This window comes from Phoca vitulina, unplaced genomic scaffold, assembly GCF_004348235.1.
Source record: "Phoca vitulina isolate PV1807 unplaced genomic scaffold, GSC_HSeal_1.0 scaffold11, whole genome shotgun sequence".
Classification (NCBI taxonomy): Eukaryota; Metazoa; Chordata; class Mammalia; order Carnivora; family Phocidae; genus Phoca; species Phoca vitulina.
Genome location: NW_022589714.1, coordinates 10988133 through 11007618, shown reverse-complemented (window position 1 = coordinate 11007618; position 19486 = coordinate 10988133). Strand labels below are relative to the sequence as shown.

The window sequence follows — 19486 nt, the reverse complement described above, 5'->3', positions numbered from 1 at the left end:
GACCAGAAATTCATTAAGATGAAGAAGAGATTTCTAGAACAAATATGTCAAATATGTATTAATATGTAGTTCCAAACTAGGAACATTTTAATAAGACAAATTATTTCTAATGATTAATCTTCTTTCCATTATAACACAGTTTTACAGAAAACAGAGTGGTAGTCCCAAGTCCCAAATTCCATTTCTAGATGTAATTCGAACTTTTGCAGTAAGCACTGTGTAACCTAGAGGAAGTAATTTTACTCTCTATATAAAAATGCCCCTTAACTACTTTATAGCAATGTCATTTGCTGCTTCTTAGAGGTGAAGATTAAAAAAGGTATAAACATTTTGTGATTTTTTTTTTTTTTTTTGCCTTCACAGTACCTCAGCAACACCAAGACAAACATTTATTTAGGAAGAAGAGAACAAAATGAGAAGGCTTATTAATGGTTCCTTCTTCTGTATATAGTATGATTTTGATTCTAACAAAGGATAATACACAGCACCATAGGCAACAACTATATATAACACTATATATACAACTATATATATATATATACATATAACAACTATATATACAAAAATACATCTTATTCAAAATGTAGATGAGCCCAATTCCATGCATATATCAATACATACATAATAATAGAAGTTTCATTCATACAACTTTCCTAAAAACTCAAAATGAGTCTTCTAGGTCCACTGGACTCTTAAAGAATGCTTACCTTGATGATGCACTTGGCCATCTGAAATTTGTCTTTTAGGATTTTTTCCCTTAATACTTGTAGGTGAAGAAGAATTGACCAGCGATGACCGGCCAGAAGACTGTGGGGTAGTTCCAAAATCAGATGAACAGTAAGAGTAATGGTGTTTGCCTGTCTTACTTTCTTGATCATTATCTGGACTTCTTTCTTGTTCCCCCATGGTTTGAAAAATAGTCTCTATTCACATAATTTCACAGATTCCTTTTTCCAAAAAACTCCATGACAAGCCTGAAGAGCAATGTTTAGAGTCTTCAGATCCTGGTGATAATATTCATGTCTGCACTTTGTTTCTCTAGGTATCTGCAGTAGAGATTAACACATTAGCAACCAGAAGATACACTTTTTGCCCCTATAATTAAGGAAGGGGAAAGGAAACTCATTATATTTCGTGAAATAGGTTTTATGGTTAATTACAATGAAAGATGCTAAAAGCAAATAATATACTGTTTATAATTTTTAAAATTCACCTATATTTTCACACATTGTTATTTATACTATTTGGAGAATAGACAGAATGTTGTAGGCTGGACAGAGAACATGTAAAATGCCTGACATATAATTGTTTTTGAATAAAAATTAACTGAATTTGACTCCCTTGAATCTTAAGATTTATAATAAAGACAAATGCTGATTTTTGACAGATGTATAATGACCAAATCACCATTTTTTTCTTTTCTGGGGAGGCAGGTGGTGGTTAAGGCAAGTCTGCCTATAGGAACAACAACAAAAAAAACCTAACTACATAAAAGTATAAAACTAAAGTATGTAAAAAATTAATCAAATTAAAACACGTGTGAAGAAAAACATTTCCAACATGACAGAAAAATGGTTACCATCCTTAACATGTATAAATAACCCATACCACCCCATAAGAAAAATATGAGGTAAAACATTAAATGAGCAAATACATGTTAAGACCCACAGCGGGCAATACAAATGATAGGCACATAAAAATATTCAACTTCAGATAACATTTTTAAACGTACCAATTATCAAAGATTTTTCAAAACAACACTCAATGCTGCTAGAACGCCTATCAAGAAAAGATCCACAGGATTTTTGTAAAAAAAGTTGGAAAGATGTATTAAAACCTTAATTGCACTTTTAACCTTTGATCCGATAATTCCGTTCCTAAATAACAAGAAAATAATCCTAAAAATAGAGGAAAAGTTATGTACAAATGTTTATGCAGTACAATTTTTTGAAAGATTTATTTATTTGATGGGGGCACCTGGGTGGCTCAGTCGTTAAGCGTCTGCCTTCAGCTCAGGTCATGATCACAGGGTCCTGGGATCGAGTCCCGCATCGGGCTCCCTGCTCCGCGGGAAGCCTGCTTCTCCCTTTCCCACTCCCCCTGCTTGTGTTCCCTCTCTCGCTGTGTCTCTCTCTGTCAAGTAAATAAATAAAATCTTTAAAAAAAAAAAAAGATTTATTTATTTGAGAAAGAGAGAGAGCATGCAACCAACTGTGCCACCCAGGTTCCCCTACAGTACAATTTTTTTTTAAAAACAGAAGCAACGTAAATGTCAAATAACTGCAGAATAATTAAGAATATTGTAGGGGCGCCTGGGTGGCTCAGTTAGTTAAGCGACTGCCTTCGGCTCAGGTCATGATCCTGGAGTCCCGGGATCGAGTCCCACATCGGGCTCCCTGCTCAGCAGGGAGTCTGCTTCTCCCTCTGACCCTCATGATCTCTCTATCTCATTCTCTCTCTCAAATAAATAAATAAAATCTTTAAAAAAAAAAAAAAAAAAGAATATTGTAAAAATCAATACAGCATATCATGCTGTTGTTAGAAACACTTACAAAAAGTTTGTGTTACCAGAGGAAATGTTTATAGTACTATGGTAAAGACAAAATTCAAACTAGTGAATACAGTATGATCTCAACTATACATATCGATTGAAAAAAAATAATGAAAATACTGAGTATTCTTCCCTCAGAAATTGAAAAAAAATTGTAAAGTACGAGATACATATACACCAAAATAGTATCTGGGCAACATGAATGTTAGATGATTTTTTTCTCTATATATTTTTATTTTCCAATAAAATAAAATTGGATTACCTTTTGCATTGGAATAATTGTTTTTAATATTCAGAAAAAAAACAAAAATCCCATTGATGAAATTAGTATTTCAAGTATAGTGGTTCTAGTACTATATGGAAAAAGACCTATGTACAAGGCAGCACTACTACTGTTCACTACAGCAGTATTACAGTGGTAGACAGGACTAAAACAATCAGAAGGACCATCAGTAAGGAACTGGCGACATACAACCACATAATGAAATACAGTATTATGAAGCTACTAAAGGAATGAGCACTACCTCTGTGTTTTTTCTGCAGTCTGGAGTGATCTCCACAATATACTAAGAAAAGAAATATGGACAAAGCATGTACAGTATATTACCATTATCAAAAAAAGATTACAAGTTTGTATACATAATGCTTCATATTTTTAAAAAGTAAAAGGATGAACTAAACACTTACTGAAAAAAAAAAGGGGGGGGTTCTGCAAGGCAAGGCTGTCCAATACAACTTTCAGCAAGAATGGAAATGTTTTATAATCTGTGCTGTCTGGTATGGTAGCTGACCACATGTGGCTACTGAGCACCTGAAATATGGCAAATGTTACTGAAGACTAATTTATAATTTTGTTGAATTTTAATTAAGTTTTAAAAACTATACATAATGGTGTTTGGCTCATTGAATCTCAATGATCTCATTTTTAAAGGAAATACTAATAGTAATAGAATAGAACAGAATTAATGTGACAGTTAATTCTAGAGTCTATTCTATTCTAGTCTATTCTAGACTAGAATAGAATTAATGTGATAGTTAAATAGGATAATTCAATAACTATGACACACTCAGCACTCAGTAAAAATCAACAATTACATTTACAATTCAAACATACAAGATGCTTAGTAAATTGATTGATATTCCTTGTCAAAGACTCAGTTTTAATTACAATATAATTAAAAGCCGATCATATGGTATAAATTAGGGTTATTTGTTTATATGCATATAGCAGAAGTAGCTCCCTATGGCCTGTCCCATCTTAATCAGAGGTGCCACCTAACTTTTCACTGCAAAAGACAGACCCCACAGAACATTACCTGCCATTCATCTCCTATGCACCAGCACTCATTCTTCCCCACCCCTGCCTCAAATATATGCATATAGTTTCTAAAAAAAGAAAAAAAAAAAAAAAGGAAACATCCACTGCCCCATTATTCAAGTCCTTCTCCCTGGGATAGCTATTTTAGTGGCTTATACTTTCATGCCTATGCTATTTCTTGAATTAGCAACTTAAGACTATGAAAGATGAGGATTTAACTGTGACTCATTTTAAATGGTTGCAACATGCAACAACTTGTTAGTTATGGAAGGTTTTTTTTCTTGGAATTCCTAATTGTCCTTTCTTCTTACTGAAAAGAAAAAACAATCTTCCTATATCACTAATATTTACCTAGCTTGATAGTCATTCTATCTATAGCCTGAAATCCATTCCATTTCTCCTCTTAAAAACATTTTTCTTAGAGACCAATTATTTCTGATTCTAATTTAAACCAATTATTCTGTAGACCTGTGGTACCACTGTCATTCTGGAATCATTTTTATAGTACTTCTGAGTTAATCCACCATTTCTAATAGCTCATGTCATCATCTTTATTAGTTTTGATCATCATTTTACTTGTCCATATCCTCAAATAATTCTACAGAAAGGGTAAATAGGTTGAGATAAATGCTCTGAGTCCTTGTATGCCTAAGAATGTCTTTATTTTGCCCTCCAATTTGGTAGTTTTCGTAAGTTCTGCATTCTAAGTTATTTTTCTCAGAACTTTCAAGACACTGTTCCGCTGTCTTCCAAACTCTCAGAGGTTCTTGAAAGATGTTATACTCTCTTTTATCCAACATGTATTTCTTTTGAGCTCTCACCATGTAACCATAATGAAAATAACAACCACAAAAATCCCTGCCATGATGGAGTTTACACTCTAGTTATGCTCATCTGATTCCATTCCCTTATAGGTTATCTTTTTCTTTTCCTCCCTAGGAGTTTTCAGGATTTTCCCTCCTCTAATACTGCAATCCCACAACATGTATAGGTGTGAGTCTTTTTTCATTAATTGTGCTGCCCCTTTATTTCCCTCTTCCTTTTAATATTGAAACAAGTATCTTTAAGCACTAGAAATGTTTTTATGTTACTTTTCTGATAAGTGACTTTCCTGTGTATTCTTTCTAAGACTTCTACTGGCTAAATAACAGACTGCTCTATTTTTCTATTTTCACTCAACTTATCTTTTAACTATCCAGGGTTGTTGTGTTTTTGTTTACTTTGTGCAAACACCTTAAGTTTCAAGAATTCTTTCTTGTTCTGGTTTTTTTAAATAATTATCCTGTTCCTGCTTTACTGAGGCAATATATTTTCATTTCTCTGAGAACACTAAATAGACATTTTATTTGCTTTAAAGTCTCTTCTGATCAAGGAACTCTGTATCACATGGTGACAGTTTTTCTTTTTACCACTGGCTTTTCCTTTATATATGGTTTTATTTCTTTGAAGTAATTTTCAGTTGTCCATTGATATATAAAAAAGAGAAAAAAAAAGAATAAATGGAAAACAGGTACTTATGAATAGGGCTTCCTGACAGGCACACTCTGCTTTTAGGATGAATAGCAGAGAATCAGCCATTTTCCAGGGGACTCCCTAAAAGCTAGAATTAGGAGGGATAATCTCCAGACACAAATATCCACCATGGCAACTCTACTTCTCTTTTAGGGTTGTCTTTATTTTGATTTCCTCAAGAAATTACTTCCGCATTTTTTGATGGGAAAGAAAGGGAGTGGTGAAGGGCAGGGAATATTACACTGAGTCACTGTGTATGGGATTGGGTAGGAAAGGAGGCATAAGTATTACACAGTTTTTCAACTGTTCTTCCTTCCCGTTTTCAATTATCCTTTCTCTCTGACTTTTCAAGTTCTAAGATCCTCTAAGATTCTTTTGGATACACCTGAATCTGTCTTTGCTATAGTTCCCTCTTGAATATTTTCAGACACAGTTTTCTCTGTTTCAATGTGTTTCATCTATTGTTACTCTTTTCCTTTTTCAGAAATGTGCGGTGATGTCTTATCCACTGAGAGTACCCTAATATCCCTTCAAAGTCATAGGTTCATTGTTGTTTTTCTTTAATATACTTTTAATGTGGTCTTCAAGAAGAGAGAAGAAAAACACAAATCTACATCTTTAATAACAAATATATTTTAAAGCCAATTATTTCAAACAGTTATTCTCACCCTTTTAAGACAACTTGATATAAGCAATCACTTTTCCAAAGTCCAAGAAACTACTATTCAATTAATGCACCAATTCAGTCAACAAAAATTACCGATGGTACAGATGCCATTATAGACAATGAGGAAAGCAATGTGAGCAAGAATACACTGAGAGTTCTTTTAGGGCAGGGTCTGGCTCTTCCATCAAAGAGAGACAATTAAGAAAAAGTAATAATATATTATGTACATATCGTTTATATAGTCCCTAAAAACATTACCTGTTAATTATATGAAAAACCTTTCTTAATAGTAACAAAAAAATACAAGAGTAACCCCCAAAATACTAGACAACATCTTATCTTTGTCCAGTGTCCGATTTAGGATCTATTCTGAACTAAGGTGGGTATTTCTAACCTACATAAACTTGTAACATCCCATAGTATGTTACAATTCTTCATGAAAATATAGCACTCAATGATCTAAGCCTTCCCAAAGAACAGACACTTCGACACCTGAAAATTCACTTTTAAAAAATTAGTACTTAGACCTTGTGGAAACACTGTAGCCTGGCTAATAGTACAGTTCACATAAGGAAACAAAAAGTAACAAATTAGAAACAAAAGACATGAAATATGAAATTAAAAGAAACAGGAAGAAATAAAGATGAAATAAGACAACTACTAAAACAACAGATATTAATTTTTCTTATAAAGTACTGGGGCGCCTGGGTGGCTCAGTCAGTTATGCATCCAACTCTTGATTTTGACTCAGGTCATTATCTCATGGGTCACGAGATCAAGCCCCCCATCTGGGTTCCCCACTCAGTGGGGAGTCTGCTTGAAGATTCTTTCCCCACTGCCCGCCCCCCTACTCATGCTCTCTCGGGCTCTCTCTCTCTCTAGAATAAATAAATCTTAAAAAGAAAAGCATAAATAAATACTAAACAGCCAATGAGTCAACAAAGAAATCAAAGAGGAAATAAAACAATACCTGGAGACAAATGAAAATGAAAACACAGCAGTCTAAAATCCTTGGGACATGAGAAACAAGCAAAATTTCAAAAAAACAAGAAGGAAAGAAATAATAAAGATCAGAGTGAAAATAAGTGAAATAAAGACTAAAAGAAGGAAAAGAAAAGAAAAAAAAAATGGAGCCAAGAACTGGTTCTTTGAAAAGATAAACAAAACTGATAAACCTTGAGCCAGACTCACCAAGAAAAAAAGAGAGAACACCACAAAATCAGAAATTAAAACGTAACAAATGAAATACAAAGAATTATAAGAGTATTATGAAAAATTATATGCCAACAAATTAGATAACTTAGAAGAAATGAGTAATTTCCTAAAAAAAAAATACAATCCTTCTAAAACTGAATCATGAAGAAATAGCAAATCTAAACAGCTGATTACTAGTAAAAAATTGAATTGGCAATCAAAAAACTCCCAACAAATAAAAATCTAGAATCAGATGAATTCACAGGTGAACTCTACCAAACATTTAAAGAATACCTATTCTCGACATTTTTCCAAAGAAGACAGAGATGGCCAATAAACACACGAAAAGATGCTCAATATCACTGATCATCAGGGAAATATAAATCAAAACTACAATGAAATATCACCTCACACCTGCCAGAATGGCTAAAATGAAAAACACAAGAAACAACAGGTGTTGGTGAGGTTGTGAAGAAAGGGGAACCCTCTTGCACTGCTGGTGGGAATGCAAACTGGTACAGCCACTGTGGAAAACAGTATGGAGGTTCCTCAGAAAGTTAAAAATAGAACTACCGGGGCACCTGGATGGCTCAGTCAGTTAAGCATCTGACTCTTGGTTTCGGCACAGGTCATGATCTCAGGGTCGTGAGGTTGAGCTCTATGTTGGGCTCCACACTGAAAGCACGTAGACTGCTTAAAATTCTCTCTCTCCCTCTCCCTGTGCTCCTCCCCAGCCCCCCCAAAACAAAAAACATGAAACAAAAAAAGCGACCTTATGATCCAGCAATTGCACTACCAGGTATTTACCTGAAGAATACAAAAAAACTAACTCAAAGGAATACATGCACCCTGATATTTATGGTTGCATTATCTAGAATAGCCAAACTATGGAAACAGCCCAAATATCCACTGACTGATGAATGGAAAAAGTTGCAGTATATATACAGAATGGAATATTACCCAGCCATAAAAGAGAAAGAAGTCTTGCCATTTGTCATGATGTGACTGGAACAAGAGAGTATTATTGTAAGCGAAATCAGTCAGAGAAAGACAAATACCATATGATTACATTCAAATGTGGAATTTAAGAAACAAAACAAACGAGCTTGGGGGAAAAAAAGAGAGGCAAACCAGGAAATAGACTCTTAACTATAGAGAACAAACTGATGGTTACCAGAGGAGAGGTGGGTGGGGGGATGGGTTAAATAGGTGATGGGGACTAAGGAGTGCACCTGTTGTGATTAAGCACTAGGTGTTGTATGGAAGTGCTGAATCACTATACTGTACACCTGAAACTAATATTACACTGTATGTTAACTATCTGGAATTTAAATAAAAACTTAAAACAAAAATAAAGGATACCTATTCTCTTCAAACTATTCCAAAAATAGAAGAGGAAGGAAAGCTTCCAAATACATTCTACAAGATCAGCATTATCTTGATACTAAAACCAGACAAAGATACTACCAAAAAAAGAAAACTACAAGCCAATACACCTGATGAACATAGATGTAAAATGTCAACAAAATATTAGCAAACCACATTCAATAATACATTAAAAGAATCATTCAGTATCATTAAGTGGGATTTACTGCAGGAATACAATAAGGACAGTTCAATATCTGTGAACCATCAGCATGACACACCACATAACAAAATGAGGGATAAAAATCATATTGATCATCTCATTACATGCAGAAAAAACACGTGAGAAAATTCAAAATCCATTCAATCCATCTATTGAGCAAAACTCTCAATAAAGTGGGCTTACACAAAACATACTGAAACATGATAAAGGCAATATATGTCAAACCCACAGCTAACATCATACTCAATGAAAAATTGAAAGGTTTTCCTCCAAGATCAGGACCATGACAAGGATGTCCACTCTCACCACTTTTACTCAAAATAACACTGGAAGTCCTAGCCACATCAATCAGACAAAAAATTAAAGAAAACACATCCAAATTGTTGAAGGAAAAAGTAAAACTGTCACTCTTTGTAGATAATATGATATTACATATAGAAAACCCTAAAGATTCCACCAAAACACTACCAGAATAAATAAGTTGTAGGATACAAAGTTAATACACAGAAATCTGTTCCATTTCTATACACTTATAACAAAGTAGCAGAAAAAGAACTTTTTTTTTTTAAAGATTTTTTATTTATTTATTTGAGAGAGAGAGAATGAGAGAGAGCAAGCACATGAAAGTGGGGGAGGGTCAGAGGGAGAAGCAGACTCCCTGCTGAGCAGGGAGCCCGACGCGGGACTCGATCCAGGGACTCCAGGATCATGACCTGAGCCGAAGGCAGTCGCTTAACCAACTGAGCCACCCAGGCGCCCCAGAAAAAGAACTTTTTAAAAAAAATTCCATTTACAATTGTTCCGCAAATAATAAAATGCTTAGGAATAACTTAACCAAGAAGGTGAAAGAACTGTACTCTCAAAATTATTAAACTCTGAGGAAAGAAATTGAAAATGACACAAACAAATGGAAAGACACACCATGCTCATGGGTTAGAAGAATATTGTTAAAATGTCCAAACTACTCAGAGCAATCTACAGATTCAATGCAATCCCTATCAAAATACCAACAATATTTTTTACAGAACTAGAATAAGTAATCCTAAAACTTGTATGGAAGTACAAAAGATCCTTAACAGCCAAAGCAATTTTGAGAAAGAAGAAAAAAGATGGGGGTATCACAATCCCAGATGGTACTGGTATAAAAATAGACACATAAATCAGTGAAACAGTATAGAGAGCCCAGAAATAAACCCACACTGTGTGGTCAATTAATCTATGACAAAGAAGGTAAGAATATACAACAGGAAAGACATCCTTTTCAATAAATGATGCTGGGAAAACTAACAGCTACATGCAAATGAATGAAACTAGACCACTTTCTTAAACTACACACAAAAATAAACTCACAATAATTAAAGACCTAAATGTGAGACCTGAAACCATAAAACTCCTAGAAGAAAACAAAGGCAGTAATCTCTTTGATATAGACCTTAGGAACATTTTTTAGATATTTCTCCTCAGGCTAGGGAAACAAAAAAGCAAACTAAACTATTGGGACTCTACCAAAATTAAAACTTTTGCGCAGCAAAGGAAACCATAAACAAAAAGGCCACCTAGTACATCTGTTAAGGGGTTAATATCCAAAATATATAAAGAACTTATCCAACTCCACACCAAAACACAAACAATCCAATTAAAAAGTAGGCAGAGAACCTGAATAGACATTTTTCCAAAGAAGACATATAGATAGCCAGCAGACAAAAGAAAAGATGCTCAACATCACTAATCATTAGGGAAATGCAAATCAAAACCACAATAAGGCATCACTTCACACCACTCAGAATGGCTAGTATCAAAAAAAGAATAAACTACAAATGCTGGAGAGGATGTGGAGAAAAGAACCTTCACACACTAGTGGCAGGAATGTAAACTGTTGCACTGGCGGTGACAGACACCTCACTCATAGTAAGCACAGCATAACCTATAGAATTGTTAAATCCCTAGGCTGTATGCTTAAAACTAATGTAACATGTGTCAACTGGACTTCAGTAAAAAAAAAGTATAAACAAATAAAAATAAGTAGTATAGCTTAATAAGGTTACATGCCAAATTTGTACTGGAAGGAACCCTGGGGAATCACTTTTTTCTTTGAAAAGAATAAGGAAACTAACACCCAGAAAAACAAACTAACTTACCCAAGATTACAATTTACCTAAGGTGACAGAGTTAAGTGAATAAGCCTTGAAATGGACCATAGGCACACCTCAGAGATATTTTGCAGGTTTAGTTCCCAACCACCACAATAAAGTTAATATTGCAATAAAGCAAAGACTGAAATAAAAATAATAAAATGAATTTTTTGGTTTCCCAATGCATATGAATGTTTATACTATAGTCTACTAACTATGCAAGAGGATTGTCTTTAAAAAATGTTCATATCTTAATTTAAAAATGCTTCATTGCTAAGAAATGTTAATCATCATCTGAGATTTCAGTGAGTCATAATCTTTTTGCTGGTGGAGCCTTGCCACAATGTTGATGGCTGCTGACTAATCAGGGTGATGGTTGCTGAAAGCTGGGTGGCTGTGGCTATTTCTTAAAATAATACAACAAAGTCTGTCTCATTGATTGACTCTTCCTTTCATGAACGATTTTTCTGTAGCATGCAAAGCTGTGTGAAACCATTTTACTCACAGAACTTCTTTCAGAATTGGGGTCAATCCTCTAAAACCCTGCCACTGCCTTGTCAACTAAGTTTCTGTAATATTCCAAATCCTTTCTTGTCACTTCAACAGTCTTCACCGCATCTTTACCAGGAGGAGATTCCATCTCAAGAAACCACTTTCTTTGCACATCCATAAGAAACAACTCCTCTTCTGTTCAAGTTTGATCACGAGATTGCAGTAATGCAGTCACATCTTCAGGCTCTACTTCTACTTCTCTTGCTAATTCCACCACATTTGTGGTTACTTCCCCCACTGAAGTCTTGAACCCCTCAAAGTCATCCCATGAAGGTTGGAATCAACTCTTTCCAAACTGCCGTTAATATTAATATATTGGGGGCACCTGGGTAGCAGAGTCGTTAAGCATCTGCCTTCGGCTCAGGTCATGATCCCAGGGTCCTGGGATCAAGCCCTCCGTCGGGCTCCCTGCTCCGCGGGAAGCCTGCTTCTCCCTCTCCCACTCCCCCTGCTTGGGTTCCCTCTTTCACTGTCTCTGTCGAAATAAATAAATAAATTCTTTAAAAAAAATAAAGTAACCCTTAATGATGCCAGAATTCACTGAACATTCCTGAATTGTTTAAAAAAAAATTAATATATTGACCTCTTCCCACAAATCACAAACGTTCTTAATGGCCTCTAGAACGGTGAATCTTTTCCAGAAGGCTTTCAATTTACTTTGCCCAGATCCATCAGAGGGATCATTACCTATGGCAGCTACAGTCTTACAAAATGTATTTGTTAAATAAGAAAACTTGAAAGTCAAAATTACTCCTTGATCTATGAGCTGCAGATGGATGCTGTGTTAGCAGGCAGGACAACAACATGAATCTCACTGTATATCTCCATCAGCTTTTGGGTGACCTGGTGTGTTGTCAATGAGCAGTAATACTTTGAAAGGAATTTTTTTTTTCCTGAGCAGTAGGCCTCAACAGTGGGCTTAAAATATTCAGTAAACAATGTTGTAAACAGATGTGCGGTCATCCAGGCTTTGTTGTTGCGTTTATAGAGCACAGGCAGAGTAGATTTAGCATAATGCTTAAGGGCTCTAGAATTTTTGGAATGGTAAATGAACACTGGTTCAACTTAAAGTCACCAGCTGCATTAGCCCCTCACAAGAGAGTCAGCCTGTCCTTTGAAGCTTTGACGACAAGCACTGACTTCTCCTTTGTAGCGATCAAAGTCCTAGATGGCATCTTCTTCCAATAGAAGGCTGTCGTGTCTACATTGAATATCTGTTGTTTAGAGAAGCAACCATCTTTACTTTCTGAGTTAGATCTTCTGGATAACTTGCTGTAGCTTCTATATCAGCACTTATTGCTTCACTCTGTACTTTGATGTTACAGAGATGGTCTCTGTCCTTAAACCTCATGAACCAACTTCTTGCAGCTTCCAAGTTTTCTTTTCAACTTCCTCACCTCTCTCAGCCTTCATAGAACTGAAAAAGTTTGGGCTTTACTCTGGAATAGGCTTTGGCTTACGAGACTGGTGTGGCTGGTTTGATCTTCTACCCAGACCACCAAAATTTTCTCCATATCAGCAATATGGCTGTTTCACTTTCTTATCTTACTGTATGTGTTCACTTCAGTAGCACTTTTAATTTCCTTAAAGAACTCTGCCTTTTCAACTTGGCTGTTTGTGGACAGGCCTACCTTTTGGCCTATCTTGGCTTTCAACATGCCTTCTTCATTAAGCTTAAATCATGTTTATCTTTTGATTTAAAGTGAGAGATGTCTGACTTTCACTTGAACACTTACAGGCCATCATAGGGTTATTAATTGGCCTAATTTCAATCTTGTTGTATCTCAGGGAATAGAAAGGCCCAAGGACAGGGAGAGAGATGGGGGAACGGCTGGTTGGTGGAGCAGTCAGAATGCACACATTTATCAATTAAGTCCACTGTCTTATATGGGTAAAGTTCATGGCACCCCAAAACAATTACTATAGTAACACCAAAGATAACTAATCAGAGATCACCATAGCAAATACTGTAATGAAAAAGTCTAAAATATTATGAGAATTTAGAAAATGTGACACAGACAGAAAGTGAACAAATGCTATTGGAAAAAATGGTGCCAACAGACTTGCTCAATGCAGAGTTGCCACCAATCTTCAGATTGTTAAAAAAAAAAAAAAAAAGCAGTTTCTGCAAAGCACAATAAATCCAAGTGCAATTAAACAAGGTATGCCTATACAAGTTTTCTCTTAGTTGAGTAACCCATTAGGCATTTCAATGTCAACAATCAGATGAGAACTACCTCATCTTTGAAGTCATCTCCATTTGCATCTATCCCATACTACTGTTGCTTTCCTGCCACTAAAACTGAAGAAGCATTTTTGCTCCTTTTCGGAGCTAAACCTTTCACCTGTCTCCTTTCCCATATCTTCCCTCCATCTCAGGACTGTGCCTCTGCTACTGTACTCTGTACAGGATCATTCCTACCAACAAAGAGGCTCTAATAAAGCTGTTGCTTGACTCCATGTCCTAATACATCTATAACCCAGTTGTTCTAATTTTCCAATAAATCTCTTTTGAAGAGTAATCTAGAATCTAGAATGTTATCTCCACTTTGTTGAATCTGCCTCCTCTTCCTTATCTCTAAATGTTGGACTAACCAAGGCACCCCATATTGGCTCTCTTTTCTTCATCTACACTCTCTCCTTAGGTGATCTCATCTAGATTTCATTTACTCTGACTTCCAGATTCACATAGCCACATTCATATGTGAGAACTCCACCTGGGTATCTAAAAATCTTTTCAAACTTACATGTCCAAAACCAAAATCATAATTTGTCCTCTTTCTACCCCCACTCTTTCCTATTTTTCTAATTTCATTAAATGGCACTTCCATCTACTAAATTACTCATGTCGCAAATCTAAGGATCATCCTGGATTCCTTCTTAACCTCACATTCCACATCCAAACCACCTGTGAAACCAGATGGTTTTATCTCCCAAAATACATTCCACATTAATTATTTTTTATCATTCCCACTGCTACTGCCCTAGTCCAAGCCACCATCTTTTTTCACTTGAACTTCTGCAATAGCCTCCTGATACCCTGCTTTCATCCTTGCTTCCACAGACGAAGCTACCTGACACAGAAATCAGATAGCATCGTTCTCCTGCTTAATACTCTTCAATGGCTTCTTACAACCATCAGATTCCTCAACCAGACCTGCAAACTCGTACAAGATCTAGCCCTTCTGCCTACTTCTCCTTTCTTATCTCATGCCACTCATATACTTTTTCAGCCAAAGTGGCCTTCTTTGGTGCCTCCAACATGCCAAGCTTGTTGCCAACTCACAGACTTTGTACTTGAAGCACCCTTTACCTAAAATGCCCTTCTCAGAACTTTACAAAGGTGGCTCCTTCTCTTTGTCCTGTCCTCAGCACAAATGTCACCTTCTCAAAGATGGCTCTCCTGACATTTCTATTAAAGTGAGCCCAGTCACTCTATCTTAATTACTGTTTTATTTTCTTCATAGACCTTGTTACTATTAGAAATAATCTTACATTTATCTTTCTCTTCCTACTAAATAGAAGACACATAAGAACAGAAACCTCGTCCACCTAGTTCACAATGGTAACAACACCATTCACTAATATTTTATGGAATGATTATTCTATAAAGCTATTCCAAATAGAACGTTAACAATTTCATTCTTTAAAATTTGTCTTTCTGTTTTAAAGGAAATGTTAAATTTCCCCTCTTTTAAATAACTAAGTAAGACTTACTTGAACCTCTAAAATTCCTAAGGGAGAAAAGTTAGCAAATCAAAAAGGTCTGCTCAGAGCCATTACCATAGTAAAGTTGGAATATTCTGACTCAGTTAATTTTAAATAACTGAGATGACCTAATAGGGCTTCAGACAAAATAAAATTCACCTGTACTTACAACACTACTTTGTTTGACTAATATAAACTAGTCACAATATCACTAAATGAATAAATGAATATTATTTTTCTCTTAAAAGAAAAAAGTTACCTAGATTAACAGAACACTGAAGATTTATATTCCAAGTACATTTCAGTAAATTTAAGCTAATTCTTTGTGATGCAGAATAAATCAACTAACAGTTGTTCATCTGTCTCCCCTATCTGTACAAGGGTAACTAGATAAAAGCAAAAAAGAAAAACTACAAGTCTTGCCCAATTTCAATTCCTAAGAATTGTTTATTTTCTAAAAATGGCCAGGAGTGCTACTGTGGCAATGCTAGAAAACTAGCAAATCTAACACGTCATTTTTCATCCAAAAATAAACTGCTTTCTAAAAAAATCCCAAATAGTATAGGTCACATGTAACAGGTCAGAAAAAAGATGACCATAAACCCCTTCAGTACCAGAATGCCTCCTTTATATCCAGTTTCAAATGATTCAAAAGTAGGTCTAAGTAAGAAAGCTTACTATATATGGAATAGCACAGTGATTATCTGATTTATACAACTTTAAGAAAGATAGATGAGGTTAGTAAAAGAATGCAGTTCATAACAGAAGACTCTATTTCAGTAGGGGGAAGCAGCATATGCAAAAGTAAAAGGTAAGAGATAAGTGAGGCATATCATCAAACTGTAAATAGTATACAATTGTGCTATCAAACATGGTAGCTACTGAGCACCTGAAATGTAGCTAGTCAGAATTGAGATATGCGGTAAGTGTAAAATACACATGGGATTTTGAAAACTTAGTACATAAAAAAAGAACATAAACTATCTCCTTAATGATATTTTTAAATATTCATCATGTTAAAATATTATTTTGGATGTACTGGATTAAATAAGATATACTATTAAAATTAATTTCACCTGTTTATTTTCCTGTGACTACTGAAAAAAAATGTGTTAAATTATGTATATGGTTCACATTATATTTCTTTTAGACAATGCTGCATTGGTGGGGGGGTCAGTGATAAAGTAATAAATGAGACTGGATCAAGTGGAAGAGACTATTACAAGAAGGATCTTTATATCATACAAAGAAGTTGGTTAGAAAAAAAGGATTTTCAGTAGGATTAAAATGATCAGATCTGACACTTAACAAAGATCCATCCCCAGCCCAAGTATTGGAGGGCCAATAAGGCTGAAGGCAGAAGACCAGGTGCTCTTGAAATCAGGTGGCAAGTGACGGTAACAGAGGGTAAGCAGAGATAGAGAGTACAGAATTAAGAAATGTTTATCAAGTAAAACAAACTGGACTTGATGACAGATTATATGTGGACTGTGAGAACAGAGAAGAATTCCAAGTTCTTCCAAATTCAGAGAATGAATTCCAAAGTTTTGGGTTTACAAAATTGGGTAAATGTGGTACCATTCAATAGGGCAGATTTGGTGGGGAAAGATGATGGTTTCATTTCAGACACACTCAGTTTAGTTAGGATGCCTGTGGGAAATCTACGTGGAAATATCAAAAATTAGCTACACAAATTTAGAGTTAATTCAAGAGTTCCAGGACAGAGATAGAAATTGATTGTGCATTAATAAAACATAGATGGTGGAAGCCAAGACAACCAGAAGCCTAAGGATGAACTCAGCCAAGAAAAGAACACAGAGTGAAGAGAAGGCAAAAGACTAAATTACGAGGAAACGCAATAATTATATGTTGAGCAGAGGAGGAGCAGGATTCCACAAAGAAGCAAAGAAGATCAATAATAACAGGCAGGAGAAGAACCAGGTGAGACAGCAGAATCTTCTTTTTTTTGAAGGGGGGGCTGGGCAGAGGGAGAGAGAGAGAATCAAGCAGGTTCCATGCCCAGCCCAGAGCCGATGCAGGGCTTGATCTCCCCACCCAGAGATCATGACCTGAGCCGAAATCAATCAGAAGCTTAACCAACTGAGCCACCCAGGTGCCCCAAGAGTAGCATCTTCGAATGAACTTCTTCTGTGTCTTATGCTATTCTGTGATTGCTTAACAGAAAAGATGTGACGCTGACAAAAAAAAGAAAAATCTCTTTTCCAAAGTCACCAACTACTTTTTGATATTTAAAATGATACTCTGTCAATTCAGAAAATCAAAACAAACTGTTATTTCTTTTTGTGTGTCTGGATAAACATACAAGTCAACATGCAACAAAAGCCCAAAGTGAAATAGAATAGTAATATAAAATTCAAATGTGGAACTATAACTTGAAAAAATATGGATTAAAATAACATAATAATCTCCAGAACTGTACCCTTTTTCCAAACCTGATGTAGACCCCTCCTGCCAAATACATAAAAACCATTTAAATGATGACTTTTGATCCCAAAGATATATTTAATCCAAGTTCTTAAACTGAAGGTAAAGGACCAGCATAAACATGTTTGTGTCCAAGTGTACTTTCCTAGGGAGAAGGGCCAAAACATTCTTCAGACTTTCAGAGGAGGATCCAAGAAGCAAAACATTAAGAAAATCTCCAGTAATTGCAGCCCATCGAATTGCTCACACAAACCAAATCCCAAGAACAAATCCACTTTAACAGAAGCACCCAATTTTTTTCTTTTGCCTAAGTACAGGTACGAACATCTCAATAAATTAATCCTCACAACAATATCTACTATTCCCATCCCCAAATGGAAAAAATATATATGCCCCTAGTAATTTGTTACTAGCCAATAATTTGTTACAATTAGTAATAACTGTTAATTTGTCTAAGGTCACAAAGTGAATGAGAGGGGTCTAAACTCAGGTGAACCTGGCCCATGATCTTCACCACTGTGAAACACTATATCCTTTGGTCCTGCCAACGTATAACACCAACCAGAGCACTCCCACTCATCTATGCCAAGAGGGCGCATTTTTTGCCAAACATCTTTCCTCTCATCCCATCCTTGGAGGACATGTAAAAATTTCACAGCCGGGGCAAATGGGCCTTTCCACTCTAACCACACTGTCTTCAACCTCCAATTTTTTTATTATCCCAGAGATATCGAAAGCTTCACAGCCTTCTTCCCCTTCTTGGCTCTCTCTCTCCTTTCCCATCTTCAGCCTCCACAGGCCTCTAGGGTTTCTTAATAATTCCTAACCTCTTCTCTAGATCCTCCTGCAATGAGCTCCCTTCCTCCTCTTCCTGATTCCAAGAAATAACCAAACCTTCTACAACTCCGTCTCTTCCAAACTTCCCAATCCCCCACCTGTAGCTCAACCTCCCCTCCTCCCGGTCCTTTCCCAGCTGCCGTGCTCTTCACTTATTTTCCTAGGATTTTGTTCTCTTCGCGTCCTCAAACCCTTCCTATCCCTAATCCTCTCATCCTCCCCGCTTTAACAACTCCACTCGCATGCCTCCATCCACGAAGAGCCAGCCCCCACACTCCAGTCCCAGCCTCACTTCTCACCCCCAACCCCCCAGTCTCCACGCCCACGCCAAAGCCCACCCCCAACCCGCCCCGGCCCCTCCTCAGATCCCACGCGGCGTCCCGCCTCCTTGCCTTCTCTTCGCGGACCAAACTCCCCGCCGAGCCTCGGCGTCTAGCCGCCGAAGAGTGGGTGCCTGGTTGCTGCGAAGATTAAGGGCCGGGCGCCGAGGTTGCCGCGGTGCGGGAAGTTTGAACACACGGCCAGGGTAGGGGCGGGGACCGCAGCTCCCTGGCGGCGGCGGCGGCGGCGGCGGCGGCGGCGGCGGCGGCGGTGGCGACGCGGCGACTTCGGCACCAGGGTAACGGAGACGGAGGACCATACTGCAATGCGGCACGACTGCAACCAATGATGCACCCCCCCCCCCAATCTCCCATTGGCCTCCGGCACGAGACGACCATTCCTATTGAGTTCAGTGGAACTGGAAGGCGGGACAATGAGTACGGGAGAAGGCAGCCATTGGTTGACCGCTTCAGCAGCGGCGACCCAGAGTAGGGAAGTGGTTTGCGCCCAGGCTCAGCCCGGCGCGCCGGGGCCTTTTAGGCAGTGCTGGGCAAAGCGCGATCGCACGGCGTAGGGGCCTTTGGGTGGTGCGAGGAGGGTGTGGGCGGAGGGGAAAGGGGGCTGGTGTAAATTGTAGAAATTGGCAAATGCGTGATTGAAA

The 19486-nt window shown here is 37.0% G+C and overlaps 2 protein-coding genes across 2 annotated transcripts in view; both read right to left on the bottom strand.

The window, feature by feature from the left end:
* Nucleotides 1-1158, bottom strand: part of LCA5 (lebercilin LCA5) — a 54571-nt gene extending 53413 nt beyond the window's left edge. The window contains exon 1 of the mRNA XM_032409401.1: nucleotides 708-1158. Within this exon, the coding sequence (XP_032265292.1) occupies nucleotides 708-906 (199 nt within the window). The 5' untranslated portion in view covers nucleotides 907-1158. The remainder of the gene's footprint in view (nucleotides 1-707) is intronic.
* Nucleotides 964-19144, bottom strand: LOC116635751 (glyceraldehyde-3-phosphate dehydrogenase, testis-specific-like). Its single transcript, XM_032410089.1, has 2 exons — nucleotides 18897-19144; nucleotides 964-1046 (listed from the first exon to the last, which is right to left on the bottom strand). The coding sequence occupies exons 1-2, from the start codon at nucleotides 19142-19144 to the stop codon at nucleotides 998-1000; spliced, it is 297 nt and encodes a 98-aa protein (XP_032265980.1). The 3' UTR covers nucleotides 964-997.
* Between the last annotated feature and the right edge of the window lie 342 nt (nucleotides 19145-19486).

Excerpts from the sequence above, each read along its gene's own strand:
- LOC116635751 (XM_032410089.1), bottom strand. The coding sequence starts at position 19,144 with ATGGTCCTCCGTCTCCGTTACCCTGGTGCCGAAGTCGCCGCGTCGCCA. Across the intron at positions 1,047-18,896 it reads GTTTGGTCCGCGAAGAGAAG|ATACCTAGAGAAACAAAGTG; the intron begins GCAAGGAGGCGG and ends TCTCTACTGCAG.